The 17,246-nt window shown below is 48.6% G+C and overlaps 2 protein-coding genes across 3 annotated transcripts; one reads left to right on the top strand and one right to left on the bottom strand.

Moving 5' to 3' along the window:
• The first annotated feature begins 25 nt into the window (after positions 1-25).
• kpnb3 (karyopherin (importin) beta 3) lies at positions 26-10,207 on the top strand. Its single transcript, XM_069163867.1, has 26 exons — positions 26-111; positions 1,946-2,026; positions 2,804-2,996; positions 3,110-3,212; positions 3,296-3,392; positions 3,486-3,590; positions 4,247-4,369; positions 4,463-4,583; positions 4,670-4,757; positions 5,031-5,137; positions 5,333-5,457; positions 5,630-5,719; positions 5,804-5,977; positions 6,073-6,291; positions 6,386-6,469; positions 6,554-6,686; positions 6,776-6,897; positions 7,004-7,100; positions 7,234-7,406; positions 7,545-7,656; positions 7,756-7,811; positions 7,908-8,030; positions 8,112-8,331; positions 8,426-8,654; positions 8,772-8,913; positions 9,008-10,207. The coding sequence occupies exons 1-26, from the start codon at positions 34-36 to the stop codon at positions 9,092-9,094; spliced, it is 3,282 nt and encodes a 1,093-aa protein (XP_069019968.1). The 5' UTR covers positions 26-33; the 3' UTR covers positions 9,095-10,207.
• Positions 10,208-10,998: 791 nt separating this feature from the next.
• On the bottom strand, positions 10,999-17,056 carry atg13 (ATG13 autophagy related 13 homolog (S. cerevisiae)). 2 transcript variants are annotated; one of them, XM_069163868.1, is made up of 18 exons: positions 16,911-17,056; positions 16,258-16,338; positions 15,935-16,015; positions 15,737-15,856; positions 15,600-15,646; positions 14,958-15,098; positions 14,826-14,866; positions 14,399-14,495; positions 14,144-14,251; positions 13,919-14,012; positions 13,656-13,754; positions 13,233-13,316; positions 13,022-13,131; positions 12,767-12,908; positions 12,549-12,626; positions 12,339-12,446; positions 12,094-12,222; positions 10,999-11,942 (listed from the first exon to the last, which is right to left on the bottom strand). In XM_069163868.1, the coding sequence occupies exons 2-18, from the start codon at positions 16,324-16,326 to the stop codon at positions 11,865-11,867; spliced, it is 1,626 nt and encodes a 541-aa protein (XP_069019969.1). In that variant the 5' UTR covers positions 16,327-16,338; positions 16,911-17,056; the 3' UTR covers positions 10,999-11,864. The 2 variants fall into 2 exon arrangements, with proteins under 2 accessions (XP_069019969.1, XP_069019971.1); XM_069163870.1 differs by lacking the exon at positions 13,656-13,754.
• Positions 17,057-17,246: the final 190 nt, after the last annotated feature.

Genomic DNA, 17,246 nt, shown 5'->3' with positions numbered 1-17,246 from the left:
TCCACCCGGCTGGTCTTTTTGGATCTCACTGCAATGGCGGAACAGCAGCAGTTCTACCTCTTGCTGGGCAACCTGATGAGCCCCGACAACAGCGTCAGGAAACAAGCGGAGGTAAGAGACCGGGAGGACGCCGCCGCTTCGCTTCTCTCCCCCTCCTCCTCCTCCTCTTCCTCCTCTTCCTCCTCTCCTCCTCCTCCTCCTCCTCCTCCGTGGCTGACGTACCCAACTGAGCGATCGGGGTTAGCACCGAGCCGTTAGCCGCTTAGCTGTCCAGCCTTGGCCGCGCGCGGAGACGGGAAGCTGTCACGTCACAAGCGCTCCGCAGCCCACGTGCGAGTACCAGTCGGCTAACGCTAACCGACCCGTGTTGCGTAGTTACGTGGACATAATGTAGCCGTTACCAGATAGCGCGCGCGTGTTGACACCACCACCCCCCCCCCCCCCACACACACACACGTGACCGCGGGTCGCCTTTTAGTGGAAGTGAACGGATTTCGGTTTGTCGGGGGGGGGGGGGGGACCGGGAGCTCCAGCTGACTGTGGAGCTCGTCTCCCCGGGGGACAGGAAGTAGCAACGGGGCTAAGTGGCGCTAGTTTCGTTAGCTGGTGTCGCTAGCGCTTAACACAGAAACGGAACACGCACGTGCCGGGGTTACCTGGCGTACCTGCCACCACACGCACGTGTTTTTAAAAAAAATCTTTACGTTATCGTGACAAGATCACCATTCACACACATTAAAAGATCAAAGCCTGTGATCTGTGATTCACTCATGATCACGTGCATCGATCCGGACACAAAGTTCAGAGCCCAGCCACTGAATGCTGCGCAGTGAGCTACTGCGCACACGCCGTTTGAACCGGGTTCAGGATCTGAATCGGCTTTTATTGGCCAGGTGTGTTTACACGGACAAGTGATCTGACTCCGGTTGTAGCTTCAAAAACAAAACAAAAACGAGACAGACATATAAATAGACATATAAAACATAAATAAATATATATATATATATATATATATATACACACACTGTGTCTCATGATTGTCCTATCAAATAAAGGTGGGCCCTGCAAGTTATGGGAGTTTCCCCTGGAAACAACAACAACAAATCTTAAGTCATTTTAAACAGTTTGGGTGAAATGTTATCTGTTCCAGACACGTCACTCAGGTCTCAGGTCATCCGCCCTCTGACTGGATTAGTTTCTCACACAGGATTTTGTTTGTGCTGCATCTAGTTGGGCTATTCACTGTGATCAGCCTCTTGTGGCGGCAGAGCATTGTTATCACGGTCTCCCTCTTTTGGATGAGGTGGTTGAATCTTATCACACTCCCCTCCCTCCCTCTCACTAGCAGTCAGCGGTTCTCTTTTATAAAACACAGACTGTCTGCCTCGATGCTAAGCTCATAGGAATCCATCCTTTTATAGAAACTCTCCCTTTCCGTCTTGCGCACATAATAGGAACTGATCCATCTGGGTTTGGGACCTAAACCCAAATTTAACAGCGACAGACTACTGATCTCTAGTCTGTTAAGTGACGGTGAGTGAACTCGTGCCGAAGTTCAGTGGACACGTAGTTGAGTTTTAAAGCCGAGGACGGCATCCAGATTGATTACTTGATGTTGAGAAAGAAATCAGGTGTTGTTTACATACACTGCAATAGTTGCTTAGTCGTAACAGTCGGCCGCCCTAATCCTATTTAACTTGGTTGATAATCTGGTTTCTGCCCATCATGTTGTTACCAAAGTGATACTCGTCCCCGTCTTGTTTTTTGTTGTGCAAAAGTCTGTGTGCATTTCTTGTTTGACTTATTCGACAGAAAAATCCTTAAACATCAGAACAGAAAATGTTTTAAAATGCCATTTCTTTCGAGTGCAATAAAAGGAACGTGACACTGTCAACGGCGTGTCTCGCCCTCGGACCACTGTGCATTCATGTTTCTTTCTTTGCAGGAGACCTATGATACGATACCGGGCCAGACGAAGATCACATTCTTGCTGCAGGCCGTCAGAGATGCGTCTGCTGCTGAGGAGGTTCGTGAACCGAACGCTGACATATCTGTGGAGTGGCGCGTTTAATTCTGTCAGTCTGCAGCAGAGGAAAACCCTCACGACTCTGTCAATTTAGAGACCGTGTCAGACATCTGATCAGCTGTACTGAACACACACACAAAAAAAAAAAGAAAGTCTCCATCCACAGCTCGAACCAGCCAATCAGAAACATCCTAAAGCGTCGTAGGACCAGAAAGGAAGGGCATCTCGGGTCAAAAGTCAAGCAGAGGTTATGTGATTTAAAAAAAATCACACGTGAGCCGCTCACCACGGCATGACAGAAAAGTGCTTTGCTGTGAGTCATACTTTTGGCATTTGGGGAGTTATGTATGTTAACTCTGAATCCACCAGCTGCCGGGTCCCTCATGCTTCCTCTCCTTTTCTTTACCTCAAGGCCGATATTTTTAGAGTCTTGAAATGGGAGCAGGCAGAGAGGTGCTCGGCCCAGAGAGAGTGACTCCGCTGTCCTGAGATGCTGCCGGTTCTGTTTGTGGTTTTGGTTTCAGAGTGACCGTCGACAGGTCAAATGTCCCGTACATGATTTGGTTTTTTTTCCCCCCACGTAGATTGTAAAATGTCAAAAAAAGATTCACGATAAAAGTTCCAGTAATGGCTGCATCCAATCAAAACAGCTGAAAGACCTTCTTGGCTGACCAAACGAGAAATGAACAGTTGTTTTGCCGAGTCGTGGATATTGACGTTAAGGCCGCGGTGAGAAACGTGACGTCTCGCTGAACTGAGGCGCTTTCGTCCCCTCAGGTCAAACAGATGGCGGCGGTGCTGCTGCGGCGGCTGCTGTCATCGTCCTTCGAGGAGATCTATCCGGGTCTGACCCTGGAGATGCAGACGGTCATCAAGACAGAGCTGCTGACCAGCATCCAACACGAGACCTCGCCAAACATCCGCAAGAAGGTGTGCGACATCGCGGCTGAACTCTCCCGCAACCTCATCGGTAACGATCCTCCTCAGGTTCTTCGCAACCTCTCAACGCTTTTAGGAGTTTAAAATAATGTATATGGTAATTTAGTGACGCTCAAAGCTGTTTGTTAATGTCTTGTCTTCTAGATGACGATGGGAATAACCAGTGGCCAGAATTGCTGAAGTTTCTGTTTGACTCGGTGAACTCGGACAATGTCGGTCTGCGAGAAGCCGCCCTGCACATATTCTGGTGAGCTGCAGTTACACCGTCGAGGAGAAACTACTCGTACTCTGGCAGACGTACTGACGGCCGACTGTGGGTCTGTTTTCTAGGAACTTCCCGGGAATCTTTGGCAACCAGCAGCAGCATTACATGGAGGTTATCAAGCGCATGCTTGTTCAGTGCATGCAGGACCAGGCAAACCCACAGGTAGGACTTCAGGATGGGGACGGTTTTGATCCGGGTTGGGTCCCCTGCTTTTCTTCCCAGCTACACCTGAAATGGGTTTTTTCGTTCTTCCAGATTCGCACCCTGGCAGCTCGGGCTGCGGCATCCTTTGTTCTGTCCAACGAAAGCAACACAGCTCTGCTGAAGCACTTCTCTGACCTGCTGCCAGGCATCCTGCAGGTAACACACCAGCACCGTCGTGTCTTCGTCTAAATCATATGAACTGGCTCTGAACATCAAGTCATCTGGTACATTAGTTGACGTTGTTGGGATCGACTGATTCCCACCACTTTCTTGGCACCAGTAACGGCTTTCCAGCAGTCGTTGAAAGTTTCTCCAGGAGTCATTTGAGTCCCATTAATGCACGTTTAATGTTGCATTTCAGATGTGTCGGTTAATGCTCGTACAGTCATGAGTCCAGGTGAAAATCACTTCCTGCTGAGTTCCTTGGACTTGCAGAACTCCTCTGCGTTGGCCTAGATTTCCCCCTCATGAACCCAATCGAAAAGTAAATGTGCAGGTGGAGGATGGCGCCTCAGAATAAAAGCTCTGGCGCTGACTTGCAGTTTATTTTTCTTCTCGGAGAGGCACGGTATGCGTCATCCTTCCTCTGAAGGCTCCGTAGTGATGACAGTCTTCGCACCGAAAACGGAAAAGTGTGAACGTGTTTCTCACTTGATAGCGAGACATCACTCTAGACGACTCTTTGACCTCCCGAATCTTCTGTTGCAACAGTGTGAGCAATGTTTTGGTGTTTGCTTTGTGAAGGTGGAAGAGGAGATCCGGTTGTTGCCGTGGTGTTAACTCGCAGCTGTAACTCGTGTGCTTTTGATCAGGCGGTGAATGAGTCGTGTTACCAGGCAGACGACTCTGTGCTCAAGTCTTTAGTGGAAATTGCAGACACGGCCCCCAAATACCTGAGACCCAACCTGGAGGCAACGCTGCAGCTCTGTCTGAAGGTATTCTTTTGATATTGAGCACTAAATGATGCCTGAAGTCTTCATGACGTGTGCTTGTTGAGTGTAAAACCCATAACGCTCCTTTTTCTTCAGCTGTGTGCCGACACCAACCTGACGAACATGCAGAGGCAGTTGGCTTTGGAAGTCATTGTCACCTTATCGGAGACGGCAGCCGCCATGCTGAGGAAACACACGGCTATTGTAGCTCAGAGTGGTGAGGATCATCATCATCATCATCATCATCTTGTTCTCGGCCCCTCGAACAGTTGAGACATCGGTGTTCTGTGTGGTGTTTCTCAGTGCCCCAGATGCTCGCTATGATGGTGGACCTGGAGGACGATGACGAGTGGGCCATGGCTGACGAGCTGGAGGACGACGACTTCGACAGGTACGGCCTGGTCCTTCACCACCTTTTCATTTCAAAGTCAAAAGATCCATCGCTGCAGAAATGTCCAGTTAGGAAGACGCAGGATTTCATTCCCACCAAAAATGATTCAGTTCTTTGTTAAAAAAAAATATTTTTTTAAAGTTTCCGTAAAACCAGCTGATGATGGTTAGTATGAAGACATGGGGCCGCTTGGCTGTAATGCTGCACTGCAGGAGTTTCAATAAAGGACATGTTCATTCCCTTGTTTGAGTTGCGTTTCTTGTGCCTCACCAGTAACGCTGTGGCCGGGGAGAGCGCTCTGGACAGAATCGCCTGCGGTCTGGGAGGGAAGATCATTTTGCCCATGATCAAACAGCACATCATGACGATGCTGCAGAACCGTAAGTTAACCTACTCATAACTCCAGTTGTGTTTTGGGGGGGGGGGGGGATGCTCTCCATATACTTGTGAATATTATGTCTACCTTTTTTATATTCGATTTAAAAATAGCTTCTCTGGCTGTTTGAGTTATCAAGCACTCAAATGTGTGTGTGTGTGTGTGTGTGTGTGTGTGTGTGTGTGTGTGTGTGTGATAGCTGACTGGAAGTACCGTCACGCCGGGCTGATGGCGCTGTCTGCCATCGGCGAGGGCTGCCACCAGCAGATGGAGGCCATCCTTCAAGAGATCGTCAGCTTTGTCCTCCTGTTCTGCTCCGACCCTGTAAGAAACCAAACAGCTGTTATAGAAATATGCAGCACGTGATAAACTGATAACTTTTATCTTGTTACACTAACGATGACATCAGAAATAATCATGTCGGGGACGGATGATTGATATCGTCGTATTTCTGTGTTTGGTCACTGATGTTGTCTCTGATGTTTTCCCTCCTCAGCACCCGAGGGTGCGCTACGCTGCCTGCAACGCTATTGGACAGATGGCCACAGACTTCGCGCCGACCTTTCAAAAGAAATTCCACGATAAGGTATCTAATAATGTGTCAGTAGATCAAAAAGGAAACGTGATGGAAAGTAATGGTTTAGTGCTGACCGTGCGTTATTTCCATCAGGTGATCTCAGCCCTGCTTCAGACCATGGAGGACCAGAGTAACCCTCGGGTGCAGGCGCATGCCGCCGCCGCCCTCATCAACTTCACAGAGGACTGTCCCAAGTCGCTGCTCATCCCGTATCTGGACAGCTTGGTGCAGCACCTTCACGTCATCATGGTTGCCAAGCTGCAGGAGGTACAAATAAAAGTTCACGCAGACTGAACTGGCTTTCCACCGTATGCCGCTGCGAGGAGTCTTTTTAAGTCGAGTTTCCCTTCGTTGTTACCCAGCTGATCCAGAAGGGCACCAAGCTGGTCCTGGAGCAGGTGGTGACGTCCATCGCCTCCGTGGCCGACACCGCCGAGGAGAAGTTTGTGCCATATTACGACCTGTTCATGCCCTCGCTCAAACACATCGTGGAAAACGCCGTGCAGAAGGAGCTGCGGCTGCTCCGGGGGAAGACCATCGAGTGCATCAGCCTCATCGGCCTGGCTGTCGGAAAGGACAAGGTGATGCCGTTCAACTTTTCACTGAGGTCTTAAATGAAGCTGGGAAGATGTTTCACTTCACGTACTCACGCGCGTCTTTCCCTCTCGTCAACAGTTCATGCCCGACGCCTCTGCCGTCATGCAGCTGCTCCTCAAGACCCAGACGGACTTCAATGACCTGGAGGACGACGATCCTCAGGTGGGAAGACTTGAACACGACTTCGAACCGTCCGCTTCACGACACGATGTTCTCGGTTAACCGCTGGTGTTTTGTGTGCTTTAGATCTCGTACATGATCTCGGCCTGGGCCAGGATGTGTAAGATCCTGGGGAAGGAGTTCCAGCAGTACCTGCCTGTGGTGATGGGTCCGCTGATGAAGACCGCCTCCATCAAGCCTGAGGTGGCCCTCCTGGACAGTAAGTAACACCCGTCTGCACGTAGTTTAAACGCGCTGCCGTGCTCCAAATCTTTAAAAGAGAGAGGATTGAAAATGTCTCTCCTGCAGCCCAGGACATGGAGAACATATCGGAGGACGACGGCTGGGAGTTTGTCAACCTGGGAGACCAGCAGAGTTTCGGCATCAAGACGGCTGGACTCGAGGAGAAGGCCACCGCCTGCCAGATGCTGGTGAGTAGAAAAGTCCCGAGACATGTAAATGGTACATTTGAATAAAATCTACATGTCGTTGGTGCTCTGAGCCGAGACATCCCGTGTCCTGTGTATTTTCTCCCAGGTGTGTTATGCCAAAGAGCTGAAGGAGGGTTTTGTTGAATACACGGAGCAGGTGGTGAAGCTGATGGTTCCTCTGCTCAAGTTCTACTTCCACGATGATATCCTTTTTTTTTTTTTTAGTTGTGACTTTTAACCTGCAGCAAAACTGACGACTATGAAAATAAAGCAGCTAAATATGTCAAATGATTATGTGAAAAATCCGAGTTGTTTTTTTTACCTTGACTGTGCGACGTGTGCGGGTGGCGGCTGCCGAGTCGATGCCGCTGCTGCTGGAGTGCGCTCGGGTTCGAGGACCCGAGTACCTCACCCAGATGTGGCACTTCATGTGCGACGCCCTCATCAAGGCCATCGGCACGGAGCCCGACTCGGACGTCCTGTCGGAAATCATGCATTCTTTTGCCAAGGTGAATAAATTCAGCTTCCCTGCGACAGAATTCGGGGGGAAAAAAACAGCGTTTTGATTATAAGTGGTCGAAAACTTAATGCAGCTTTTGGGAACTCGGTTGGATTTGTGCCGCGACTGAAGTGCGTTTCTGTTTCAGTGCATCGAGTTGATGGGAGACGGCTGCCTGAACAACGAGCACTTCGAGGAGCTGGGCGGCATCCTTAAAGGGAAGCTGGAGGAGCATTTTAAGAACCAGGAGCTCAGACAGGGTGAGGCGTCAACACGTCCACATCTCTAACTCCTCACATGATTTCTCAGTGCTTATGTGACGTGACATAATCCTAACAAACACTTCCCTGTGCTTCCAGCCAAGAGACAGGATGAAGACTATGATGAGCAGGTGGAGGAGACATTACAAGACGAGGTAAATACCTTCAGGTGAAGGAGATGATCGTGGTGGCAAAACGACGACGGGACCGAACCGGCCTTCATCGTGTTCCTCCTTCTTTGTTTTGCTCAGGATGAGAACGACGTGTACATCCTGACCAAAGTGTCCGACATCCTGCACTCGGTGTTCAGCAGCTACAAGGAGAAGGTGCTGCCTTGGTTCGAGCAGCTGCTGCAGCTCATCGTGCAGCTTATCGTAAGTACTTCCTCGTTTTCGGACCAGCCGTATCCTGTGAGTGAGTCTCGACTGTAACGACGCCGTCCTGCTCGTCTTCAGTGTCCCAACCGGCCGTGGGCGGACAGACAGTGGGGTCTGTGCATCTTCGACGACGTGGTGGAGCACTGCAGCCCCGCCTCCTTTAAATACGCAGAGTACTTCCTGCGGCCCATGGTGCAGTCACTGTGTGACACGAGCCCCGAGGTTCGGCAGGCGGCCGCCTACGGCGTCGGCGTCATGGCTCAGTTCGGAGGCGAGAGCTACCGCCCGTTCTGCACAGGTACGGCCCGCTCCGCCTTTTTACTAGTCAGCGGTTTATCGGTGTTTGTGTTTTGAAGGCGACACGATGTCCTGTGTCTGCGTCGTCGTTGCAGAGGCCCTCCCCCTGCTGGTCAGAGTCATCCAGGCGGCCGACTCGCGCTCGAAGGAGAACGTCAACGCGACGGAGAACTGCATCTCCGCCGTCGGGAAGGTCATGAGGTTCCGGCCGGAGTGCGTCAACGTCAACGAGATCCTGCCTCACTGGCTCAGCTGGCTACCGCTCAACGAGGACAAGGAGGAGGCCGTCCACACGTTCGACTTCCTGTGCGACCTCATAGAGAGGTAGGACGCCCGACGTCTGATCTACAAACTGCTTTGATTGTTGATGTGGGCGTGTCCCTGTGATATTTAGAAGAAAGAGAGAAAAAAACCCGTCTCCTGACCGTCTCCTCTCCGCAGCAACAACCCCATCGTCCTCGGGCCGGACAACTCCAGCCTTCCTAAAATTTTCCTCATCATCGCCGACGGGGTGGCGAACGAATCGGTCAAGAGCGAAGACGCGTGCAGCAAACGGCTCGCGAACGTCATCCGTCAAGTGCAGGTGAGACATCGAGGTCAAACGGTCGCGTTAAGAAAGGAACGATCGATTTAGTTGCGGCCCTTAAAGTCAATTGTGTGTTTGTGTTGTCCTCCAGGTATCTGCAGGATTATGGACACAGTGTGTATCAACCCTGAACGAGACGCAGCAGAAAGCCATACAGGACCTCCTGAACACCGCCTGAACCCTCGGCCACCTTCCCCGCTCTTAAAAAAAAATAAAATAAAAGCCCACGAAGAAAAGTTGAGCTCCTGGATCTCCTCCATACACTCCCTCTTCTTCCTCCTGCTCTGATATGTAGTGTGTGTGTGTGTGTGTGTGTGTATGGACGCCGGCTTCACCCCCTCCCCGATCACCACCACCACCACCTCCACCCTTCTATAATATAACTCCACCTACATTCAGCCGCCTGGGGGAGCAGGTTGGATATTAATGACAATGGAGGACATTGGCCATCCACCTCAGACTTTCACCCTGTATCCAAGGAAGTGGGAATAAGAGTCTAAGTGTCCAACAGTCACCCCTCCTCCCCCCTCGCTGTCCCACCTCCCCTCTTCTCGCCCTTTACCTGTCTTCTATCTGGACATTTTGTTTCCCGCTGTGCCCGCAGAGACTCATTTACCAAGTCGCCCAACTCCGACTCATTGGACAGTCAGGCTCAAGAGGGGCTGCAGTGGGAGGGGGGGGGGACGTGGGGACAGGACATTCGAGTGGACTGAGCAATTGAACGAAGTGGAAATGCACACTGGGCGATCACTGCCTGTCTCCTGTGAATTTGTTATTATTTTTTTTGTATTTTTTATTTTGTTCATTTTTTAAAATTTTATTTTTGTTCGGTGTTCCCAGTGGTACCTGGGAGGGGGTGGGGGGGGGGGAGGACGGCCTCTGTCTTGTCTGCCACAGCTCAGAGGGTACGTTTCAACAAGTAACGGCATGTTTGTTAAGTGGCTAACCCTAGAGAAAAAAAAATATAGTTAGGGAATTTCCATCATCGCTGTCTATCCTTCATAGCCTTCCAGACAGCTGTTCACAGGAAATGACGTGTTTGCTTGAACTGTTCACGGCCTCTTTAGGTAGCAACGTAACGACAAGGGGCTCCCTGGAAATGTTGCGCAATAATATGTAGTTTGGTCAACGGCCAGAAAAGCGTTTTGACGAGTTGGAGGAAAATGACTTGTAGAGTATTTGTTAAAGGAGTGCTACCTTACTGTCAACTTTATTATTTTGACCCTTTGCAGTCCTTGCAGGTATGTGATGGAATTCCAGAAACTACCAACAATAAAACTACATTTGAGAATTCTGACAAATGACTTTTTCATTGTAAGTTATAGAGCTAAAGGAAATAAGCGTGACGGTTTTAAAAGGAAACGCTCGTTGACGAGCGTCACGAGCTTTTCAATCAACCTGTGGTCAAAATGTCTGCTTTGACAAATAAAATAGAGACTTTAGCACATTGGTTTTGCCTCGTCTATGCAAAGCGATTAAATACAAATTTTTTAAAAAAGCGTATTTTCTTTGCAGAACTGTTACTCAAAACGTTAAATTTTACTCACCAAAACACGTCGTCTTTCCTTCAACTTTGCAGCACGTGCGTGGACAGCGACTCCTTCCTCAAGCTTTTGTAAAGCCTTCCAAACTTTCAGTAAAGTTTAACATCATTATTTATCTGCTTCACTGCAGCAGGTCTGTCCGTGGTGCTGCCGGTGCACGAGACAAACAGATCCGCGTCACACCCGGAAGTAAACGGGAGCTGTACGTGATGTCGGGATCCATTGTCAGAAATCAGATGTTTGAACAGAGCAGCCATGCTTTTTTATTAGGACATGTACACCAACAGAAGAATTAAAGCTTTCAACCAAACTTGAAGAACAGTCGAGGATTATTATTTTTCTGATGGAAATGTTCAACCCACTTTTACAAAATCCCCAAATACACACAAGCATGATGAGGAGCACACAGTGAGCATCCTCAGCCATCACACCTGAAGTCCTGCAATGCAATAAATCCAACCCAGATGTTTTAGTCGTGGTTGTTTCTGAGGCTGCAATTTGTGCTGGGGTTACATTTTATTGTTATTGTCTGTGTAGTTTATAAAGGACAAATTACAGTGTCAACAAAAACTGAAACACAACTAGCGTCAAGGCCTGTTTTATTGTCGGGATGTTGTATTAGTTTAAGCAAGGTGGGCTTCATGAGCAGACAACGGAGTGCAGTGTGGACGTGTGAGGTTTCTGTACATTATAAAGGACTGCAGTTAATTCACTTTGAATTCCTCTGGGGGCCATTTGCTAACATTGAAGTTTAGATTCCCAGACCAGCTGGGACGGTGTTGAGAGGCTCTTTACTGCTGCTGCACCAGAAAGACTTTTCTGAACTACAACACGGAAGTGAGCCAATTTCTTTGCCAAGACCAGCTTCATAAGATTTCAATTTTAAAAGGATGTCCCAAATCACATTGGTGTAACTTCAGTAGCGCCGTCACCGATCTGGGAGGGAGAGAGAGGGTGGAGAGATAACGGGGAGCTACGGTTGAAACGGTCTCGTCCTTGGGTTTACACGGCTGCCTGAAAGTGACAGAAGACCCCAACGATCATCTGATTACACGCAGCAGGTTTGTGCTACACAGAAAAAAGAAAAACCTGAACGCGAGCAGACCGGAGGTTGTGTGTGTGTGTGTGTGTGTGTGTGTGTGTGTGTGTGTGTGTGTGTGTGTGTGCCGGTGTCAGATGTCAGTATTTACATCGTGGAGGACGAGCTGTGCAGTCAGGTGAACGGGGAGGACACGAGGAGCTTCACGCTAAAGCACGGTGATTCAGTCTGAGTTCATCTCACGGGATAAACAGCCAGAGAGCCTCTGGTCTGCTTCTTCCTTCTTCCTTTCGTTCTTTTTTTTTTTTTTCTTCCACTTGTTGTGTTGTCTCACAGGTAGTCCGTCTCTACTCTTGTCCTCCTGTCTACTGAAGCATGTCCACGAAGGCGTCAAACTCGTCTATGTTTTTCTCGTAGACGCGCAGCTTCTCTGGCAGTGAGTCCTGGAGGAGGTAGGAGGAGGAGGAGGTGGGAGGAAGAGGGAGGGCAACACAAATCACTGGTATCAATAGCGTTCATTCACTGTTCCAACAAAACTCTACGGGACTGAGAAGTTTTATCAAGAGAATAAAACATTTTTTTAAAAGTGTCTACCAAGTCGTCGGCCATCGACTGAGAGCTGATGTGAAGCGAGAGGCTGGCGAGCTGTGGAGGGTTCTGAAACTCCCTGTAGAAGGTCCCCAGATCCATCGGCAGCAGGTCGTCTTTAGAGAAGGCCGGACGCTGCGCGCAGAGAAGAAGTATTTACGCACGAGTCAGGACTCGGAGGCCCAAAGATCTGATTTGAGAAACAAAAATCTGATTCGCCAGCGGTCTGAACACAAAGCGTGAGGACGTACAAAGTCGACCATGACGAAGTCGTCCTGCTGCCCAGATCCCTCCGAGCCCTGAGAGTGAAGGCTGGCCTGCAGGGGGGACGGGCAGGGGGGAGAGTCTGGAGGCTGCACCTGAACACACACACACACACACACACACACGGAAAATGACCTCCTCTGCAGAAAAGTAAGAGTACGACTCGGCTGTATCTGTCCACTCGTTTCATCCGTTACCATGGGATCATTCTCCTCTAAGTCCAGGCCTCGAGGAGCAAATGCAGCGAATGGCAGATCCAGACTGGCTGCTGTTATCTACACACACACACACACACACACACACACACACACACACACACACACACACACACACACACACACCTGGATTCAGTGTACTGGGTAAATAACAAAAAGGTGATAAAAGGCGCCACCGGCTCCTGAGTCCCGTTCTCTACCTGCGTGCTGGGTTTATTAACGAAGGCTCCGACCTTCCTCGTGAACGCACTGAGAAACTCCACCGGGTCAGATGGAGAAACGCTCCTCCGCCCTTCATCCCTGCGTCCTTCTCCGCTCTGCGACAGGCCGTCATCGTCGCCGCTGAGGTGAGAGATCACGAGACAGTTACGGGAAGTCAGCGAAGGAAAAAACACCAGCTCAGATTTTGCCGGATGTGGAGACGCCGAGCTGAAGTCACGTCGGGGGAGAACCACCTGCTGCTCGGTGTGTTGGGGGCGTGGTCTACCGTCAGGTGGGCCTCAGCTCCGTGAGGGGGCTGAGCAGGAATCAACACGACCCCGCCTTCTTTCCCAGCATGCAGCACCTGAAGACGAAGAACAACGGAGGGTTACAGCTGAAACAGTCAATTCATCCACTAATCGATCGACAGTAAAAGCCATCCGGCATTTTAACTGTGTGGATCACCTGGTTTGTGTTGGCAGCTGCGTGACAAAGCTCTGCAGCTCCTATTAGAGCCGCAGGCTGGTAGGATAACCTGGAGGCGTACAGCTGAAGAGCCGGAGAGACACAGGAAGAGATCTTCATCACAAAACGTGGAGGATTTCAGGCGTAATCACACACTGTGCCGTGTGTGTGTGTTCTTTAGATGGGTCAAACATGAACAGGGTTTACTACGGTGGCTCGTGTGATGGCGATGATCAAACACCGAAACAGGTCGAGTGATCAGTGGCACACTGAAGCTACAGCACGTGAAGCTCTGCACTGAACTACAAACGTTAACGGGAAACAAAGCGGATGAAGACACAAGACAAATGTTAGGTGTGAGGGACCAACGGGGCTTCAGGGTGTCTCACAGTCACACTCGCTCAGTGGTCAGCAGAAACTCACAGTGTGAGTGACAAGTCCAGGAGCCAATGGAAGCTGCAGACTGTCCAGGGGGAGGGGCTTGGACAGTTTAGAGGGAGACGGACTCAGTGTGCACACACACTGAGTCCGTGCGCACACACACACACGCAGAGATAAACATACAAGAAATAAGACAAAAGACAAAGAGAGAAAAGAGAAAGTGAAATGAAAAACAGGTGTGAAAATGGAGAGAAGAAGTCACAGGATCAAGAAAGAGGCGGGAGAGCGAAGGAGCGAGCTCTTACCTGCGAGGGAGGGGAGGTGGAGAAGGAGGTGGTGCAGACCTCCTGTGAGTCCTGAACTCCTGCGAACGGTCCTCCGTCCTCCTCATCTGGAGCTCTGCACGCGAGACAATTACACTCATAAAACTCCATCCTAGGGTTGGAGGCAGGAAGTGACCTCACAGACATAAATGAGCAGGAGCCGATGTGTGACCTCCAACAGATGATTATTGGGCCTAAAACAGCGACCTGTAGTTGCAGGGATGTCCCATGGTGGCTGGACGCTGGCTGCTGCAGGGAGGATCCACAAAGTGATCCACAATGATTCCCATGATGGGCGCTGACCTCTCAAACTGCCTGTAGAGGATGATGACATTTCAACAGCTGATCAGCACTGAAGCAAAATGTTCACGTCTTCAAATACAGAAGTAAATAACAGCGTTTACATACTAACTCCCTTTGTGAGACGTTTTGTTTTTGGTCTGGATGAAGCGCGTTGGTTACCTGTTGGACATGAACGCCAGGTTGGTGCGGTAGGCACATGAGAGCGTGACGGTGCCGACGGGCGTGCCGACGACACCGACACGCACGGTCTGGAAACCTTAAAAAAAAAAAACACAACACGCTTCAGTTGACAAGAAGATTTTTTCACAAATACTGTTTTCGGTCTTTCGTTACAATCAACTACAACTTTGATGCTTTAATTTCGGTTTGACTGATTCTAAAACTTCTTTTTAGACACGGTAATTCATTGTTTATTTACTTCCGATCTATCTCAGAAAAGTTTGATGTGGCAGGTACAAGACGGCAAAAGAAACAACAACAACAACATCTAAAGTACTTATTTTAAAGCCCTTATGTGGTAACTGTGTGTGCCTGTGAACCATCAGTGATTTAAGACATGTCGGTCAGAGGGCAGAGTTTCAGTCACCTTCTCCTAATCCACTCAGCTGGACTTCCCCAAAGTAGATCCTGGACAGAAGAGAGGCAGAAACAGAACAAAAATTTGGGTTCAGATGACATGGAGATATACGAGAGGCGTTGCCTTCGGGGCATCGCTCACCTGTATAATATGACATAGTCGTGTCCCTGTTTCCTGGACAGTTTATAGGCAGGCGTCACTCTGGTGATGGCCAGCAGAGACTTCAGAAGGACAGACAGACGATTATAGACCGTGTACGACACCTTGATGTCCTTATCGCACCTGCAGCAGAGACGGAGAAGGAGATTGGTGGGACTTCAAACAGAAGGCCAGTTAAATACCAAAAATATAACTGCAGTTTAGTACATTTTATGGACATGGTGGCTGTAAAGGAGGTCAGCTTTGAGGAAATTAAAACCATCACTCATATTTTATGGAAGAAAAACCTGAGTCAAACTTGCAGTAGATCTGTGGCTCCATTAACAGCACTGTAGTTTAATAATGTTACGTGTACTGACCCGGATTCAAGGCGTGGATCTGTTGGTTGTAACAGGATGTGGACACGCTCATGATCAAACAACATCACGTGGCAGACAGCCCAGTATTGGCAGAGAGAAGCTGCGATCATAAGTGCTGCACATGATGAAGCCTTCGTCATCATATAATGACGCAACTCGTTCGTTTAGCAGATAAAAAGATGTGTGATTCTCCAGACTTCTCCTCTACAGCTTCACAGACACACTGACAAAACTTCTTATTTTATTGAACTATTTATCCACTCACTTTTCATTCATCTCCAGGCACCACGTCTCTAACTCCATCGAGTCCCCCTGAAGGAGGAAGACAGAGGAAGGAAGATCAATGCAGAGAAAAAGGACATCAGTGTGTGATCTCTGGTTTCCCTGTTGATTGGTTTGTACCTCTGATGTCTTCAAGGAGATCTCGACACACATGGAGCGTCCGATGCCTGGAAGTTGGCCAGCCAGTGCCTTCTTGGCTTCATGAGTAACTTCTGGGATGTCTTTGATGGCCAAATTAAACTAGAAGGAATATTAACAATCACGTTTTACAGAAGACGACCAACAATTCGGACCAGAAGAACGAGCAATTTATTTTACCCAGTCGGAGCCGGTCGGCGACGAGGACGAGCGGGTGCAGATCTTCTCTCCAAGGCGAGCTTGGACTATTACCTGGACAGTCTACAAATATACAAACAGGCCCAAAAAAAACAACAACAAAGACAATTAAGACATAGAAACAATCCACGTGAAAACCACCGACACGATTATCCAGATTCACAGTAAAATAGTTTGTTCCGACGCTTTGAGCGGCACAAAGTTAAACGTATCAACAACAGATACCACATCTTTAAAAACATGCTGCAACATCACTTACATAAAAAATAAATTAAAAAAAAAAGAGCATTACAGTAGTTTCTTACCTTCAAGGCAAAAAACTTGATGAACTTGTCCAAGTCTTTTTTATCCTGGGGACTCAGGTCACCGTCCATGTTGTCAGGACCCTGTAGTCACACAAACACAACCCGTACACAGTGAATAATCAAATATATAACTGATGTCCTCCAAATATCATCCAAATATCATCTAAATTTACTCCAATGTGTACAACAGTACTAAGAAAGCATGCTCCAAAACAAAGCCAGTTTTTGATCATGTATGGAGCTCTGCTACGTGGCAATGCACCAGTTTCTAAAAGGAGGTAATAGACAATATAATAAGAATAATTTCTCGAGCATGAAGATGAACTCGGTGTGTTTATCACAGCTGTTAACGAGCCTCCATGTTGCAGCAGGTTGGGCCTCCACGTTGACATGAAATTAAGACCTGGAGATGCTTTTTAAATATCAGGGTAGTGACAGCCACGTCAAAGGGTTCATTAAAGCCTTTCAAACAAGATAGGACACCGTGTTTTCTTCGGTAGTTACTCCCACGTTACTCCCACGTTACTCCACGTTACTCACCGGCCAAACCAGCGTTAGCGTGCAGCTAATATTAGCCAGCTGGCTAAATAACGCGCACTTTGAACTTCGCCGCACAAACAAATAATAAATAATAAAAAAAACGCACAACTTACATTAGATGTTCACTTAAGAAGTGAGCTTCGGTGACATTTAAATCGGTTTAATGAAGATGGCTTCCGGCGTCGTGTTTAAAAGCCCGATCGAGATGTCCACAACGTCTGAGCTGCTTTTCTGTTTATCTTCTCCATGTCGACGTGTTTGGGTAGCAGCACTTTCACAACGGCACTTTCGCCGTGTTTGTAAAGATCTGTTTAAAAAAAAAAAGAAAGAGACCAGAAAACACATGAACACGTAAATACTCACAAATGTTTAAAAGAAAGAAGAAAAGAAAACAGCATATATTGTTTTTATTTTCATACATAATACAAAATTCGCTCTGTCGAATCTGC

The sequence above is a fragment of the Embiotoca jacksoni genome, unplaced genomic scaffold (assembly GCF_022577435.1).
Source record: "Embiotoca jacksoni isolate LCO1_2020_lvr unplaced genomic scaffold, fEmbJac1.0.p SCAF_30, whole genome shotgun sequence".
NCBI lineage: Eukaryota > Metazoa > Chordata > Actinopteri > Embiotocidae > Embiotoca > Embiotoca jacksoni.
This window is presented reverse-complemented; position numbering and strand designations above follow the sequence as displayed.

What these genes read in the sequence shown, in the direction of transcription:
- kpnb3 (XM_069163867.1), top strand. Translation starts at nt 34, where the DNA reads ATGGCGGAACAGCAGCAGTTCTACCTCTTGCTGGGCAACCTGATGAGC. An exon ending in GCCGCCCTGCACATATTCTG is followed by an intron (nt 3,213 to 3,295) that starts GTGAGCTGCAGT and finishes TCTGTTTTCTAG; the next exon opens with GAACTTCCCGGGAATCTTTG. An exon ending in TCATGCATTCTTTTGCCAAG is followed by an intron (nt 7,407 to 7,544) that starts GTGAATAAATTC and finishes TTTCTGTTTCAG; the next exon opens with TGCATCGAGTTGATGGGAGA.
- atg13 (XM_069163868.1), bottom strand. Translation starts at nt 16,326, where the DNA reads ATGGACGGTGACCTGAGTCCCCAGGATAAAAAAGACTTGGACAAGTTC. An exon ending in CAGCTGCCAACACAAACCAG is followed by an intron (nt 13,132 to 13,232) that starts GTGATCCACACA and finishes CTTCGTCTTCAG; the next exon opens with GTGCTGCATGCTGGGAAAGA. An exon ending in ACTTCGTCATGGTCGACTTT is followed by an intron (nt 12,223 to 12,338) that starts GTACGTCCTCAC and finishes CTCTGCGCGCAG; the next exon opens with CGTCCGGCCTTCTCTAAAGA.